This window comes from Phacochoerus africanus, chromosome 10 (genome assembly GCF_016906955.1).
Source record: "Phacochoerus africanus isolate WHEZ1 chromosome 10, ROS_Pafr_v1, whole genome shotgun sequence".
NCBI classification, from domain to species: domain Eukaryota; kingdom Metazoa; phylum Chordata; class Mammalia; order Artiodactyla; family Suidae; genus Phacochoerus; species Phacochoerus africanus.
In genome coordinates this window covers 37,303,425-37,315,505 of record NC_062553.1, presented here as the reverse complement: position 1 = coordinate 37,315,505, position 12,081 = coordinate 37,303,425, and the positions used below count along the sequence as shown (strand labels likewise).

Genomic DNA, 12,081 nt, shown 5'->3' with positions numbered 1-12,081 from the left:
GTGGATGTTCTGAATATGAAATATCGCTTGTATATATAATTCTATTTTCCACGACACTGCAGGGGTTAGAATAATCAAGGGGCTTCCCCGAAATGTTTCAGGAGCATTGTTGCAAAATAGAAGTATTTCAAGCTTTATCCAGTGAGTATTTTAAAAAGATGTGGGAAACAGATTAACATGAAATTGATGAGCTTAAAAAAGGGAAAAAGCATATACACTGTAATTCAACGTATTTGGGGGAAACATCAAGTAGAAAAATATGTTATCTAGTAAAACTAGGGCGGCTGGTTGCCACTTTGAGGTAAGGCTTGCAAATGATATCTTTTATGCAAATAATTAAATAATATACACAACAGGAGAGCAAGAAAGTTAACGGGAGGGGGAAGAAGAAAAGGTATTTCTCTGTACATGTATTTTTTTTTCTTTTTGTTTTTTAGGGCTGCACCTGTGGCACATGGAAGTTCCCAGGTTAGGGGTCGAATTAGAGCTGCAGCTGCCGGCCTGTGCCACAGCTACAGCAACAGCAACGTGGGATCAGAGGAGCTGCATCTGTGACCTTCACCACGTCTCATGGCAATGTTGGATCCTTAACCCACTGATCGAGGCCCAGAGATCAAACCCGAGTCCTCATGGATGCTAATTGGGTTTGTTACTGCTGAGCCACAACGGGAACTCCTCTGTACATCTATTTAATGCAACCTCGTACATCTATTTTATGCAATCTGTTTTATTCACTGCCCAATAAGAGGTGATTGTCAGGAACTGTCCATCTGCCATAGATAGCTCTAAACTTTGTTTATTTCTTGGCAGATGTGAAATTTGGTGTGCAGTATTCTCTGGGAGGATTCTCTTAGAATTCACATGGGAGTGTTTCAGTACGCAGTGTAGTCCCAGCTTTAAGAGTGAACACCCTGTAGAATCTAGATTCAAAGGCTTTTAATAAGGCAAACTTGGATAAATGAGGGGAAAATGAAACTTTAAATAAAAAATTTCCTTTTTCCGTAAAAAGCAGTAATAATTAGCATGCAAAGTCCAATTCTGCTAGACCGACAGAATCTAGAATGGTGGTATTAGGATTCAGTTTGTTTAGTCATAAGCAATGGAGAAAATCTCAATGACCACTTGGCACAACTGGGTTCAACTGTAACTTTGACTGACTGCATTAAAAAAAAAAAAATCCATTTAGGGTCGTAGACATAGGCTCTATGGGACTAAAATAACTTGGGGGGTGGGGAGGGGACACCTGCCTTGCAAGGTATCTATAATCCTGAAGTTACATCCGTTTTGGAAATGTGCTTCTTTATTGCTGCATTTACCAACATAGATTATTTAATCAGCAGGTACAGACTGTCTATCATGAACAGAATAATAGATGTTTGGAGGAATACAAAAGAACTAGAAAATGGGGCATTTGCCCCCAAGGACCTTATGCTACTGGAAAATACACAAGTGAAATAACTGTTATTGGACAAAATGGCCAGAAGGATTGAGTAGGGAGGCAGGGAAGCAGAGTGAACAGAATGAGGGATGGTTGCTCATGATGGCTTTTTGGATGATGTTGGCCTGATTCATACTCCAGCATTAGGGAGGGGCTAGGAGGAGGCAGATCTGGGCAATGGAGAGAAAAATCTCAGAATTCAAGCACAGCAAGGAGAACATTCGGGGACAATAGGTGGCTGCTGCAGTGGAAGGGTAGGGAAGGCCTGAGGATTAGTTTGTCTGAAGCTGCGCGAGGGGAACTACGAGAAATAAAGTGAGTGTGTGTGATGGAGAAGACTGAGGTCAGTCATGAGTAAATGATTCTCACGGAACCGAAACATCTTCTCCAAGGTGCTAATATTCTTAACATTTCCCTGCTCCGGGTATGGGAATTATGAGTCCCCATAATTAGCATGACTACGTCATTTATTACCTAAATGGACAATTTTGAGAGTGAAAAGTGGCTCTCCTGATGATTACACACTTGCATTACCTCAGGCAGACTGGGGCACCCTGCAGGCTATTTTTGCATAGGCTGCTCTTTCTACATTTTCCCCCAAAGAGAAAAGGCTGAGAGGCTTGTGTGTTGGGTGGGGGAGGATGGAGGAGAAGGAGAAAGGAAAGTGCAAGAGTATTTGCTGGGCAGAATTTCTAGCTGTTGAGAGAGGAAATTACTCTCTTAGCTCCTATGCTCCACTCATCTCTGGACTACCCAGTACCTGGATCCTCAGGGTAAAAAGATTAAATCCAGGCAGAATAGCGGAGTGGGACAAAGCTTTGCCTTTGCAGCCAAGAAAAACTGGAATTGACTGTGGACTCCATCACTGACTCATTATCCAAACTTGGGTAAATCATTTTTAACCTATTTGAGCTTCTATTTCCAGATATTGGTATTGTCATCATAACTTCACAGGCTTGCAGTGAAGGTCAGATCCTGGAATTACGTGTGGAAAAGTGTTTCTGATGCCTTAGACCAATGTGTGACAGTCATCATTGGATATCTACCCAAAAGCCATTCTTCCCTCCCTTTGTTAACATGTCACCCCAGCCCCCCCCCCCCCCCCCCAGGCATTGGAAAGCTCTGTGGTCAGTGTTGCAAACCCATCTTGATAATTCCATTCCTTTTATCAGAGACCGATTCAAGCATGGATGTGTAATCCAACCCTGGCCAATGGGACAAAAGAGAAGACTGCTGGAGGAATTGGGGGGAAAAGAATTCCTTGCTTTTAGAAAGAAACTCAAGGCAGGACTTGTCCTTATTTCTTCCACTTGATAACCAGTGTGTGAGTATAGCTACATTGCAACCATAGCAGGGTGCTGATAACCTTCAGAGTTAAAAAGAAATGCTTAGGGAAGGGACCTGGGTCCTGAATGACATCATTGCACTCTTGAAATAATTAACCCAGTAATTTCCTCCCTTCTAAGTTACTGATATATGAGATAACAGTTTGATTATGAAAGTTACTTTTAGTTGTATTTTTGGTTACTTGCACCTGAATGGGTCCTAATTAATATACATATTAGTAAGTACTAATTTCAAAGTGGTGCAAATTTGAAGACTTAGGAATGCCTCCTCTGTTTTTAAAACAATGAAATTAAATATGAAACCATCTTTTGACAAAAAGCATGAGAAACCAGAAAAAGAAAACTATTATCTCACTACCTTAAGAGGAGTGATGAATACACCTGTACCTAAGTTTTTGTGGGGCGTGTGAAGTCGAACGGCAGACTATTAGGCTAACTCTACAAAAACGAGACTGGCCTATGATGGGAGGGAGGAATTTCTAGGCACTGTCCTAGCAATTCTGAATGGTCAGGGGTTCTCAGGGGAACCATGAAGGTTTAGCGTTGAAAGGTATCTTTTTAAAAAAGAGAGTGAGAACATCTGGGTGCAGGAATCGTGTTGGGGATGGTGTTCAGAGACTGGAATGGGAGGATGCATGCTTCAAAAATGTCCAGAGCTAGAAATCCTGATCACAATTTAATCAGTAAACTCTCAGTTTTGTCATGGCTGTGCCGAAAACATTTGGCAGATTTAACCAGATAAGGAGGAGATGAAAGAAGGTGGGAGAAGTGGGTCAGAGAGAATGGATAACAAAGTTCTAAAGACCTTTTCCAATAGATGGGAGGCTGCTTCTTGCTGGAGAGCTTGATGCTCTGGGCTATTCCCCTTACAGGACACAGGACAGTGATGGCATCTCAGATGGGAAGAAATGCTGAAGGGCACTGCAACAGCATTTCTGCTCAGATGCTGCTTAAAAGTTGGCTTTTCCACTCAGGAGGGGCATTTCATGGCCATTCCTGACTGAGATAGAATGGCCTAAGGGATCCACGTCTTTCCAGAGATCTGAAAATAGAGACCAGGCTGATTTATGTTAGCCAAGACTCTCCAATGCTCTTAATGGGAATTATTGTAGTGCAGACCATGACTAAAATCATAAAGTATATATATTTTTGCCATTTGCCTGAAAATTTACCTTCTGTGTGTCTTTTTTAAAGAGGAATATAAATTCAGTTCACTTTATACCAGATAGCTTACTCCCAAAGACAGGCAACAAGGGATATTACCAAATTTGTGGGGCTGTGTTAGCAGAGGGCACAGGACTCTTCTGTCTTTCTGGTAGCCTCTTTTACAAATGAACACCTCTAAAATCCCCTTTGAAATTTAGTTCTGGAAGGGAACTTGGAGGTCATCTTGGAGTGTGTCCACAGTCACGCATCTGGGCAGTGGTAGTGACAGCAGTGAAGCCAGGGCATGAAATCTTAACTCCAGGGTGTCTTCTGTCCATTGTCATTTCCTTCTTCCCACCATGTGGCTCATTTATAGTTAACTTTTTAAGGTTAAGCTACACATTGCTTGGTGTGTATTTAGAGAACTTTCTGTTCTCTAAATATGGAAATGCTTCCTTGTACAGTCGAAAATTGACAGGACACTGTAAACCAGCTATAATGAAAAAAAAAATTAAAAAAAAAAATGCTTCCTGGAGGAAAAAGATGTTCTACAGATTTTAAAGGGGAAATTTAGCCAGTTCGCATTATGACCTGCCCAATTATTTATTGCATTTAATGCCTGCTAGAAAGTTAAGAGGAAGTAGGTGGGATAATGTATGGAGGTGTGAATCTGCAATAGACATAAGATACAGAGATGATGAAGCAGGTCTAGTTCCTAGAGGATAGTCTAGATGTGCTGTGTAGATGATAAGCCATTCTGGGAGGAATAATAATAGATTTTTAAGTGGTGTACAATTCAGACTGAAGACAGGTATGAATAAGTGTGATGAAAAGATCGATAAAGCTTGGGTTCACGACAATATACTGTAAAGAGATGGTCTTATCATCAAACTTAGGTGTAGATAATGTAATTATCCTAGGTTTGAGCTAATGATTTTTATTTCCATTTTGTTTTGAATTAGATTGGGAGAGAGAAGGTTTAGTTTAGCGTGTACTCTCTATACAAGGGACAGAAAAGCAGAAAAGAAAAATAACCCAAGGCATTTCAGAAGAGGCTACTGTGACTACACAAACTAAAGATCTTTTAAAGGTAAGAGGAGTAGGTATTTGGGGAAATTATTAAAATTCGTTGTTTTGTGTATTCAGTTGAAGATATACAATAGGAGTCCAAAGAAGCTTAAGCTTTCAGCTATTCATGGGCGAGACAGTTTATGAGGTTTAGAGATGAGAAAGAAAAAATAATTGAATTGATTTCATTGGGTTTAAGGCACGAGGCAGGATGGCATATGGTGCTAGGAAGGAACGGACACACCCGAGGTCATCTATTTTGCATTGGCGAAGTTGCAAGATGCATGAACATATTTTAATAATTACACCTATAAAAATTATATTGGAAAATGGTCCCCCTTCCCTGTTTTTCTTTAAAAGGAAATTCAGGGAGAAGTAGGACCCAGACAACAACACTGATTTCTCTTATTTGTCCTTAGCTGCTAACTGGGGCTGTTTTAAGCTGGTGAATCTGTAATCCTGTGGACTGAAGGTAAATTGCATAATGTTATTTGGCCTCTGTTTTATGGATTTGTTTTTATTGATTTATTTTTCCATTGTCTTCAGGAAATGCAGGTAGAGATGTTATTGAGATTGGTTTTCTTTCCCAACTGGTTCAGAAAGAGTCTCCCTTTTCCCACAGTAAATTCCTACTGAAGCCTTGGTAATGAGGGCCAGTTGCTCCAGGATGGGCAAAGCATCTAGGGGCCAGTCAGGAATGGTTGCCTATTCCTCAATGTACCAAGGACTATTCAAAGTAGGAAACACCAAACCAAACCACCAATCATTAGACCTCTTTGGTTTGAATAAGAAAATTCTTGCTTTGGAGAAATAAAAACAAACTCAAAACTATGCTTATCCTTCCAGGAAGTCAGTCTTTTCTGGTTTGCAAATCTTCTATTGAAAAGGATTTCCTTTCAAATGTTTGTGAAACTGCAGCCTCTAACAATGAAGTTTTCTGTTGGTTTAGTTGATTTCCGTTATCAAGAAAAGCAGGGTTTAAGCAAAAGCACACAATGTGCTCTGGACCTAGAAACTGATCTTGTTAGTTCCAACAGGGCATTTTTCTTATTCAATTGCTGGTGGACCCTCATTGGCATGTTTTGGAGCCAAAATGTCTCACAGTGGTGGCTCTCTGCACTCTCCTGGCATTTAAAATGCTGGCAAGAAAAGCCCTGCCTTGCTGAGTTCTTACCTCCAAGAAAGACCTTGTTCACTCCTAAATATTGCTGGGAAACCAATCTGTATCCCTACTTGTTTAGACAGTCAGAATTTCTGTGGATACATCACCCTTTCTGGGACCGCCAGTTTGCATGGAAACACATCTCATGGCATAATACCCCACCATTCTGAAGACTTTTTCAAGAATACTAGGACTTGGAAGAAATATATTTAAGAGCGTTTAACTGCCAGATTCTCTTTTAAGTTTAACCAGCATATATCAAACACGTCCCGGGCCTACAGTGGAAAAATACTTAGGATCCAATCTATTTATACGAATGTTTCTTTTTACCTTTCAAAACCAGTGGCATGGTTACCTCTGGATCTTTCAGGCATGAATCAGCCAGTTGGTGTTATCAGTGTCGCAGGCTATCTCTTCCTTTTCTCCTTCCTACCATTCGCCCATTTGACTGTTTGCTTACCCTGATCAACCATCCATCCATTTCTATTCTTGTTAGAAGTCGTGGGAAACCTTGTGGAAGGAAAGAAGGTAGAAGCTCAGGCTATTGGTGCAAATGAAGCTTTGGATTACCTGTGGATTTTGATCATGTCTTCCATTCCTGACCCTCTCAACAGCATGGATAATTCTGTCTCTGAATATATGCGTGGCCACAAGTGAGTGATGAAAGCACATCTACTTTTCACGGAACAGTTCCAGAAGCATCACGCTAAGGTTCCTGTCTCTGCTGGTGTGCTGATCCCGAGCCCCACAGGTGTGCAGCCTTCTGGGCAGCTCCAGTGCCTTTCAGAGGGGTTGGGGCATGAGGCAGTGATCACAGACACCTGGCAGAATTACACAACTGCACACACGAAAATGGCAGAGAAAGAGCAAGAGCTAAAAAAGAGTCTGGTTTGGGTCCAAATCACTAGTCATTTCACTTCATGAATAAAAGCAAGTGCTTTGGAAGCTTACATTATTTACAATGCTCAGATTTTTCAAACATCCACCCAAAGCTGAGACCACCACACAACAGGGAACGATTCAATGAACTATGTACAGAATTTACAAAGAAGTTTACATAATATTCTACATTCCATTAAAAACTTGACCTCTGTGTTGACTGTTTGCTTTTAAGCAACAGATATTTTTGATTGTTTTTCTGTCTTCCTCATCCCAGTAACTGCTGATTGAACCCACATGAACAAAGCCTCACACATTCCTTTACCCTCCCTCCGGGGATAAATATATGCTTACACTTTGTTTAGGAAAAACAAAACAAAACAAAACTGTGGCACATTATCCTTTGTAAAATACTATTCAAAATTGTCCGTATTAGAAATCTTGGAGGTCTTTTCCTTCTAACATTATAAATAGATCTTTTTGTTTGTTTGTTTCACTTGGCAAATTGTGATGGAGCTCCTTCTGAAATGAATATAAAGTAGTCATCGGTTTTACAAAGATGGAATTTAGTCCACAGTTCTGTGTATTGTACATAATGCTTGTTTAAGGAATGCCTGTCCTTGGATCCGTAAACCAAACTTTATTCTCTGCACCACATTTTCTCTTTGCATCTTCAAGATCCTTCATTGATTGTAATGCACGATAAAGATGATATATATGAAAACACCTATCATTTAGTCAGCAGAATTCACAACCAGTCTGCTGTTTCTATTTGGCAATGGAGAGGATTGAGGCAACAATCCTGGATAATTCAAACCAAAGACGTGTCTTTCACCTGGGTTTTGCCTCACAAAGCTGGTAAGTGGAATGCACATGTTACCCCTGATATTTTAAGTCAAGAAACATGACCGGTAGGAATGCATGTGTAGTTATTGTCTGATGAATGATGGGATTTCTGCTGGGTCTTCACAGGGTAAGTCTGAGACACAATTTACATCACAGATTATGAACTGTGAACATGGGGTCCCCTGGACATGACTGTGGCATAAGAGAGTGTGTCTGAGCAAGTTTTAGCCTCTGCTGCCACTTCGGTAATGCAGGAGATTATGGCTATTTTCATCGCTAAAAGAAAACAACCCAATAATGGTTAAAAAGTAACTCCTCTCTGATGGAATGATGTGAATTTTTCAGGAATGGGGACCAGTTGGAGGGCACTTAAGAATGTCTAACAACATTTATGTTTTATGTACATCAATTTGGGCAACACAGGGGTAGAGAGGCAGAGAAGGAAGGGTTTTGATCTGTGTACTCTTCAGCCTGGAAAGAGAGTGGGTGGGGGCCAAGGAGGGGAGGATTTGGCTAGAAGGTGTCCAGAAGAAGGAAGTGGGGACAGAGGTCATTAACTGGAAATATGGCAGCTTTTCCATTTTCCTGACTGCTGTTGCCTCTAAAATCAGAGCTACCTAACAGGATTTGTGTAATGCTAGCTGTGACTTTCTACATCCAAAAGGGCATGCAGTGACACCACTTTGTGCCTGATGGTAGATTCAGGTACTAGTTTTACATTTTACAAAGGCTAAGATATAAGAATTCAAAATGTTCTTTTTTCTTAGAGATGCTTTACATCTAAAATTACAAGCATCACATTCTTTAGACTTTTAAGGCAAGATAATCATGATAAAACTATAAATAACTCAATCTCCCCCCCCCCCGTTTTTATGGCCACATCTGCGGCATATAGGGGTCAAATCAGAGATGCAGCTGCCAGCCTAAGCCACAGCCACAGCCACACCCCATCCAAGCTGCATCTGCGACCCACACCACAGCTCATGGCAACACCAGGATCCTTAACCCACTGAAACCACAACAGAAACTCCCTATAAATTACTCGATCTTTTCCAAGAAGAATGATCTAAACAGGTAAGTAAAGAGAATTGTTTTGTTATGAAACATAGATTAACAGATACTTTGTTTCTGATTTAGCATTTCATAAAACATATAATATCTATAGCATATCCATTTGTTTATTTTGGGATTCTCTTTTCCTCTTCCTTTCTAAAAGAACACCTCAACCCTCTCTCTCTTTGGGTTTCTCAGCAGAATTCAGCCTCCTCTTTTCAATTAAGATTTTAATCTCTAGCAGCTGAAGCTGTTGTAAACATGGACCCACATCACAGCCTTAGGGAGAAAGCCAGATTATCAAACAAGGTCATCATCCCTATTGTTACCTCACCTCTTTTATCACATCCATAGATCAGGTCCCAAATCGCCTTTATAAATGGTTGGTCAACATGGATTTCCGTCAATCTTGCAAATGAACATATAGAATTCTTATATTCTCAGGCTGAACACACACAAATAATAAGGCTTTCATGACATGAAGTAGATGAATCTCAACTGTAGTGGGTTGGATATGTTTAGAATTGTGTGTTGAGCTACGGAGGGATGCTCCTTCTGTGATGAGCAAAGTAATTCATGAGCAGAGATAAGGCAGAAGCAGTCATGACTGTAGACAAGGTCTGTACTTGAGGGGCTGTTGTAAATATTTGAAGGCTCAGTGATGTTGATGTTGTTGTTGTCGTTATCTGTGGTTTTGCTATTTTTGAAGATTTTCTTTAAAGTAGAAATTTGGCCTTGAAGGACAATGGTACCAAATGGGTATATGTGCAATTCCTGAAGCATTCATTGCATGTTTTGGAATGCAGAGCTCAGAGAGCAGCTGCGTAAAGCGCTAGCTGAGGAACTAGCACCATGCAACCAGCTTGTCCTGTTTGATCCTGCTCTCTGGAAGGCTAAGAAATATATACTATTGATTAAAGATTTGGCAGTTAAGGTAACTGCCCAGGCACCCTTTTCACAGCACATAAATCTTGCCTTCCTTACGGAAAGGGCAATATTTTTCTCAAGCAAAAATGTCTTACCAACCCCTTCTTTAAAGCCTACCCGCCCTAGCCCCCCTTCTCTCAATTTCTCTGAAGGAGAAACTGGGGAAATGTGATGCCATGGCTTCATGGCACCACATCAAGTGATTCCAGGCTAAGGAAATAAGTTCAGGGCTGCTCATTTGAAAGAATTTAAAAAAGGATCACCGTCCCCCCCCCCCCCCCCGCCCCATCCCCCCTTATTCTTAACAGGAAAAGAAAAATGGCCGCAATGGCTACCAAGTTGGATTCTAATGTTGATTTTAAGTCTACCTGGAGGTCTGAGAAAGATGTATTTTTAAAAAGAATATCTGGCTTAATGGTGAGGTGAAGATGGCAGATTGGTTTGGCCTAACCTGGATCAGTGCTTCCAGTCTCTCCCTCTTCCTCCATGGAGCTGGGACCCCTTCTCCAGTGGACCTAGGGCAACTTGAGGGTGGAGGGGGCGTCTTCCTCCCTTTTCTGGGCTCCTTTTTGTTTTCCCTTCTTCCTGGAAATCTGTAACTTATCAATGGCTTTGTTTTTTTCTTCTGAGATCCTGGAAATTGTGTGGTTTTTTTTGGCAGCATGAGATTGTTACAGTTTACCAGGAAGCAACGCGCACAGAGAGCTAAGTCCTCTTTTCATTTTCCTTTAAAAAATAATCAATAAAATCCAGGGCAACTAGAACTGCTAAAGAGCTACCTATCTAATTTCTTTCTTTGTGTGTGTGTGTGTGTGTGTGTGTGTGTGTGTGTGTGTGTGTGTGTGTTTGTAAACATGGCAATTAACAGAGCTCTGAAAGAGCCGATAACCTGGACCACAGTAGACTGGAAAAAAATAGAGGTTTTTTTTTTTTGTTTGTTTTTTTCTCTCTTTTTTGAAGTAAACATGGTGCAGTAATAAAATTGATATGTAAGACCTAAAACCAATTGGATGGCTGAATCTCTTACCTCAAAAAGCACAGCAGTATCGCTGCTGGGGGACCTGTGGGGTTAAAAACCAAGAGAAGAGGAAAGTAGTCATTTATGAACCACTGGGACAGACCTTAGTGTACATAGTAAAGCCAATAACGACGTTAAAAAGAGAAAAGGTGATGGGGAAGAACATTCGGGACCACTTGTCTATGGAATTTACATCAGTCAAGTCGGGGATTTTGACTTTGAGCTGCGACGCGCGTCTGCGGATGCGCCCCTTGCTGTGCGCGCCGTGCCGGTCCAGCGCCCGCCCGTATGCCTCGCGGCTGCTCATGGGCTTGCGGTACTGGATGCTGGCGCTGTCGTACGAGTACATGGTGGCCTTGGGGTCGCTCACGCCAGTGAGTACTTCCGAGCCGCTGGTCTCATTCCTGATTTCCAGGGTGCTGAGGAGAATGTTGCCGTGGGCGTCGACCTGACGGATAAAAAGACAGGCTCAGGCACCACTTAACTGACTTGAGCTCGTTTCTGTTAACCTGTAACTGAGGATACCGCGAGGGGCTCGTTGCATAGTGTTTTGCTAGACATCTAGCTTTGCGTGCATCCTGGATGTCTGTCTATCTATCCATCCATCCATCATCTATCTATCCTCTCTATCATATCTATCTGTCATTGATCTATCATCTAATCCATCATCTATCAATCAATGTGATTACTATCTATGATCTAATCCATCATCTATCAATCTGCCATCCATTATTATCTAATCCAAACTATCCATCATTTATCTCCATTCACTAAACACTATGTATATGTGTGTGTAGTGCTGTTTTGTGTGTGTGTGTGTATGTGTGGGTGGAATATATATTACATATAATATTTATCATAAATATATAAAATTATATAATTTTGTTTTTACTAGCTATCATTTATTGAATCTATGGATATACATTACATGTATATATATATTTTGTAATAACCAAAAATTGTTTGCTTATTACAAAAGTGAAACAGAAACAATCAAAACTAGAAACAATTAGGAAACAAAAAAAGTAAAAAGTCAATTTCATCTTCAGTGTCCATTGTTTCTAATATCTTGTTAAACCTCCAGTCTTTTTTCTGTTTGTATATACTTACAAACACAGGCTCACCTAGTATATTTTGCTTTGCAATCAGCTTTTGTCAGTTAGTAGTATTGCCTGATCGATCATTTTTCCATGTTAAT

At 40.8% G+C, this 12,081-nt stretch overlaps 1 protein-coding gene and 1 long non-coding RNA gene across 4 annotated transcripts in view; one reads left to right on the top strand and one right to left on the bottom strand.

Annotated features, from left to right (window-relative positions):
• Window positions 1-606: 606 nt before the first annotated feature.
• LOC125138115 (uncharacterized) lies at window positions 607-8,837 on the top strand. 3 transcript variants are annotated; one of them, XR_007137579.1, is made up of 6 exons: window positions 607-2,762; window positions 4,893-5,020; window positions 5,418-5,470; window positions 6,657-6,911; window positions 7,718-7,897; window positions 8,781-8,837. It is a non-coding gene; the product is annotated as an uncharacterized LOC125138115 (long non-coding RNA). The 3 variants fall into 3 exon arrangements; XR_007137577.1 differs by lacking the exon at window positions 8,781-8,837 and having other exon boundaries at window positions 7,718-8,727; XR_007137578.1 differs by lacking the exons at window positions 5,418-5,470; window positions 8,781-8,837 and having other exon boundaries at window positions 7,718-8,727.
• Window positions 8,838-10,839: 2,002 nt separating this feature from the next.
• The window catches only part of GABRB1 (gamma-aminobutyric acid type A receptor subunit beta1), a 374,777-nt gene continuing 373,535 nt past the window's right edge, over window positions 10,840-12,081 (bottom strand). The window contains 2 exon segments of the mRNA XM_047799271.1: window positions 10,840-11,013; window positions 11,016-11,331. Coding sequence (XP_047655227.1) covers window positions 10,988-11,013; window positions 11,016-11,331 — 342 coding nt within the window. The 3' untranslated portion in view covers window positions 10,840-10,987.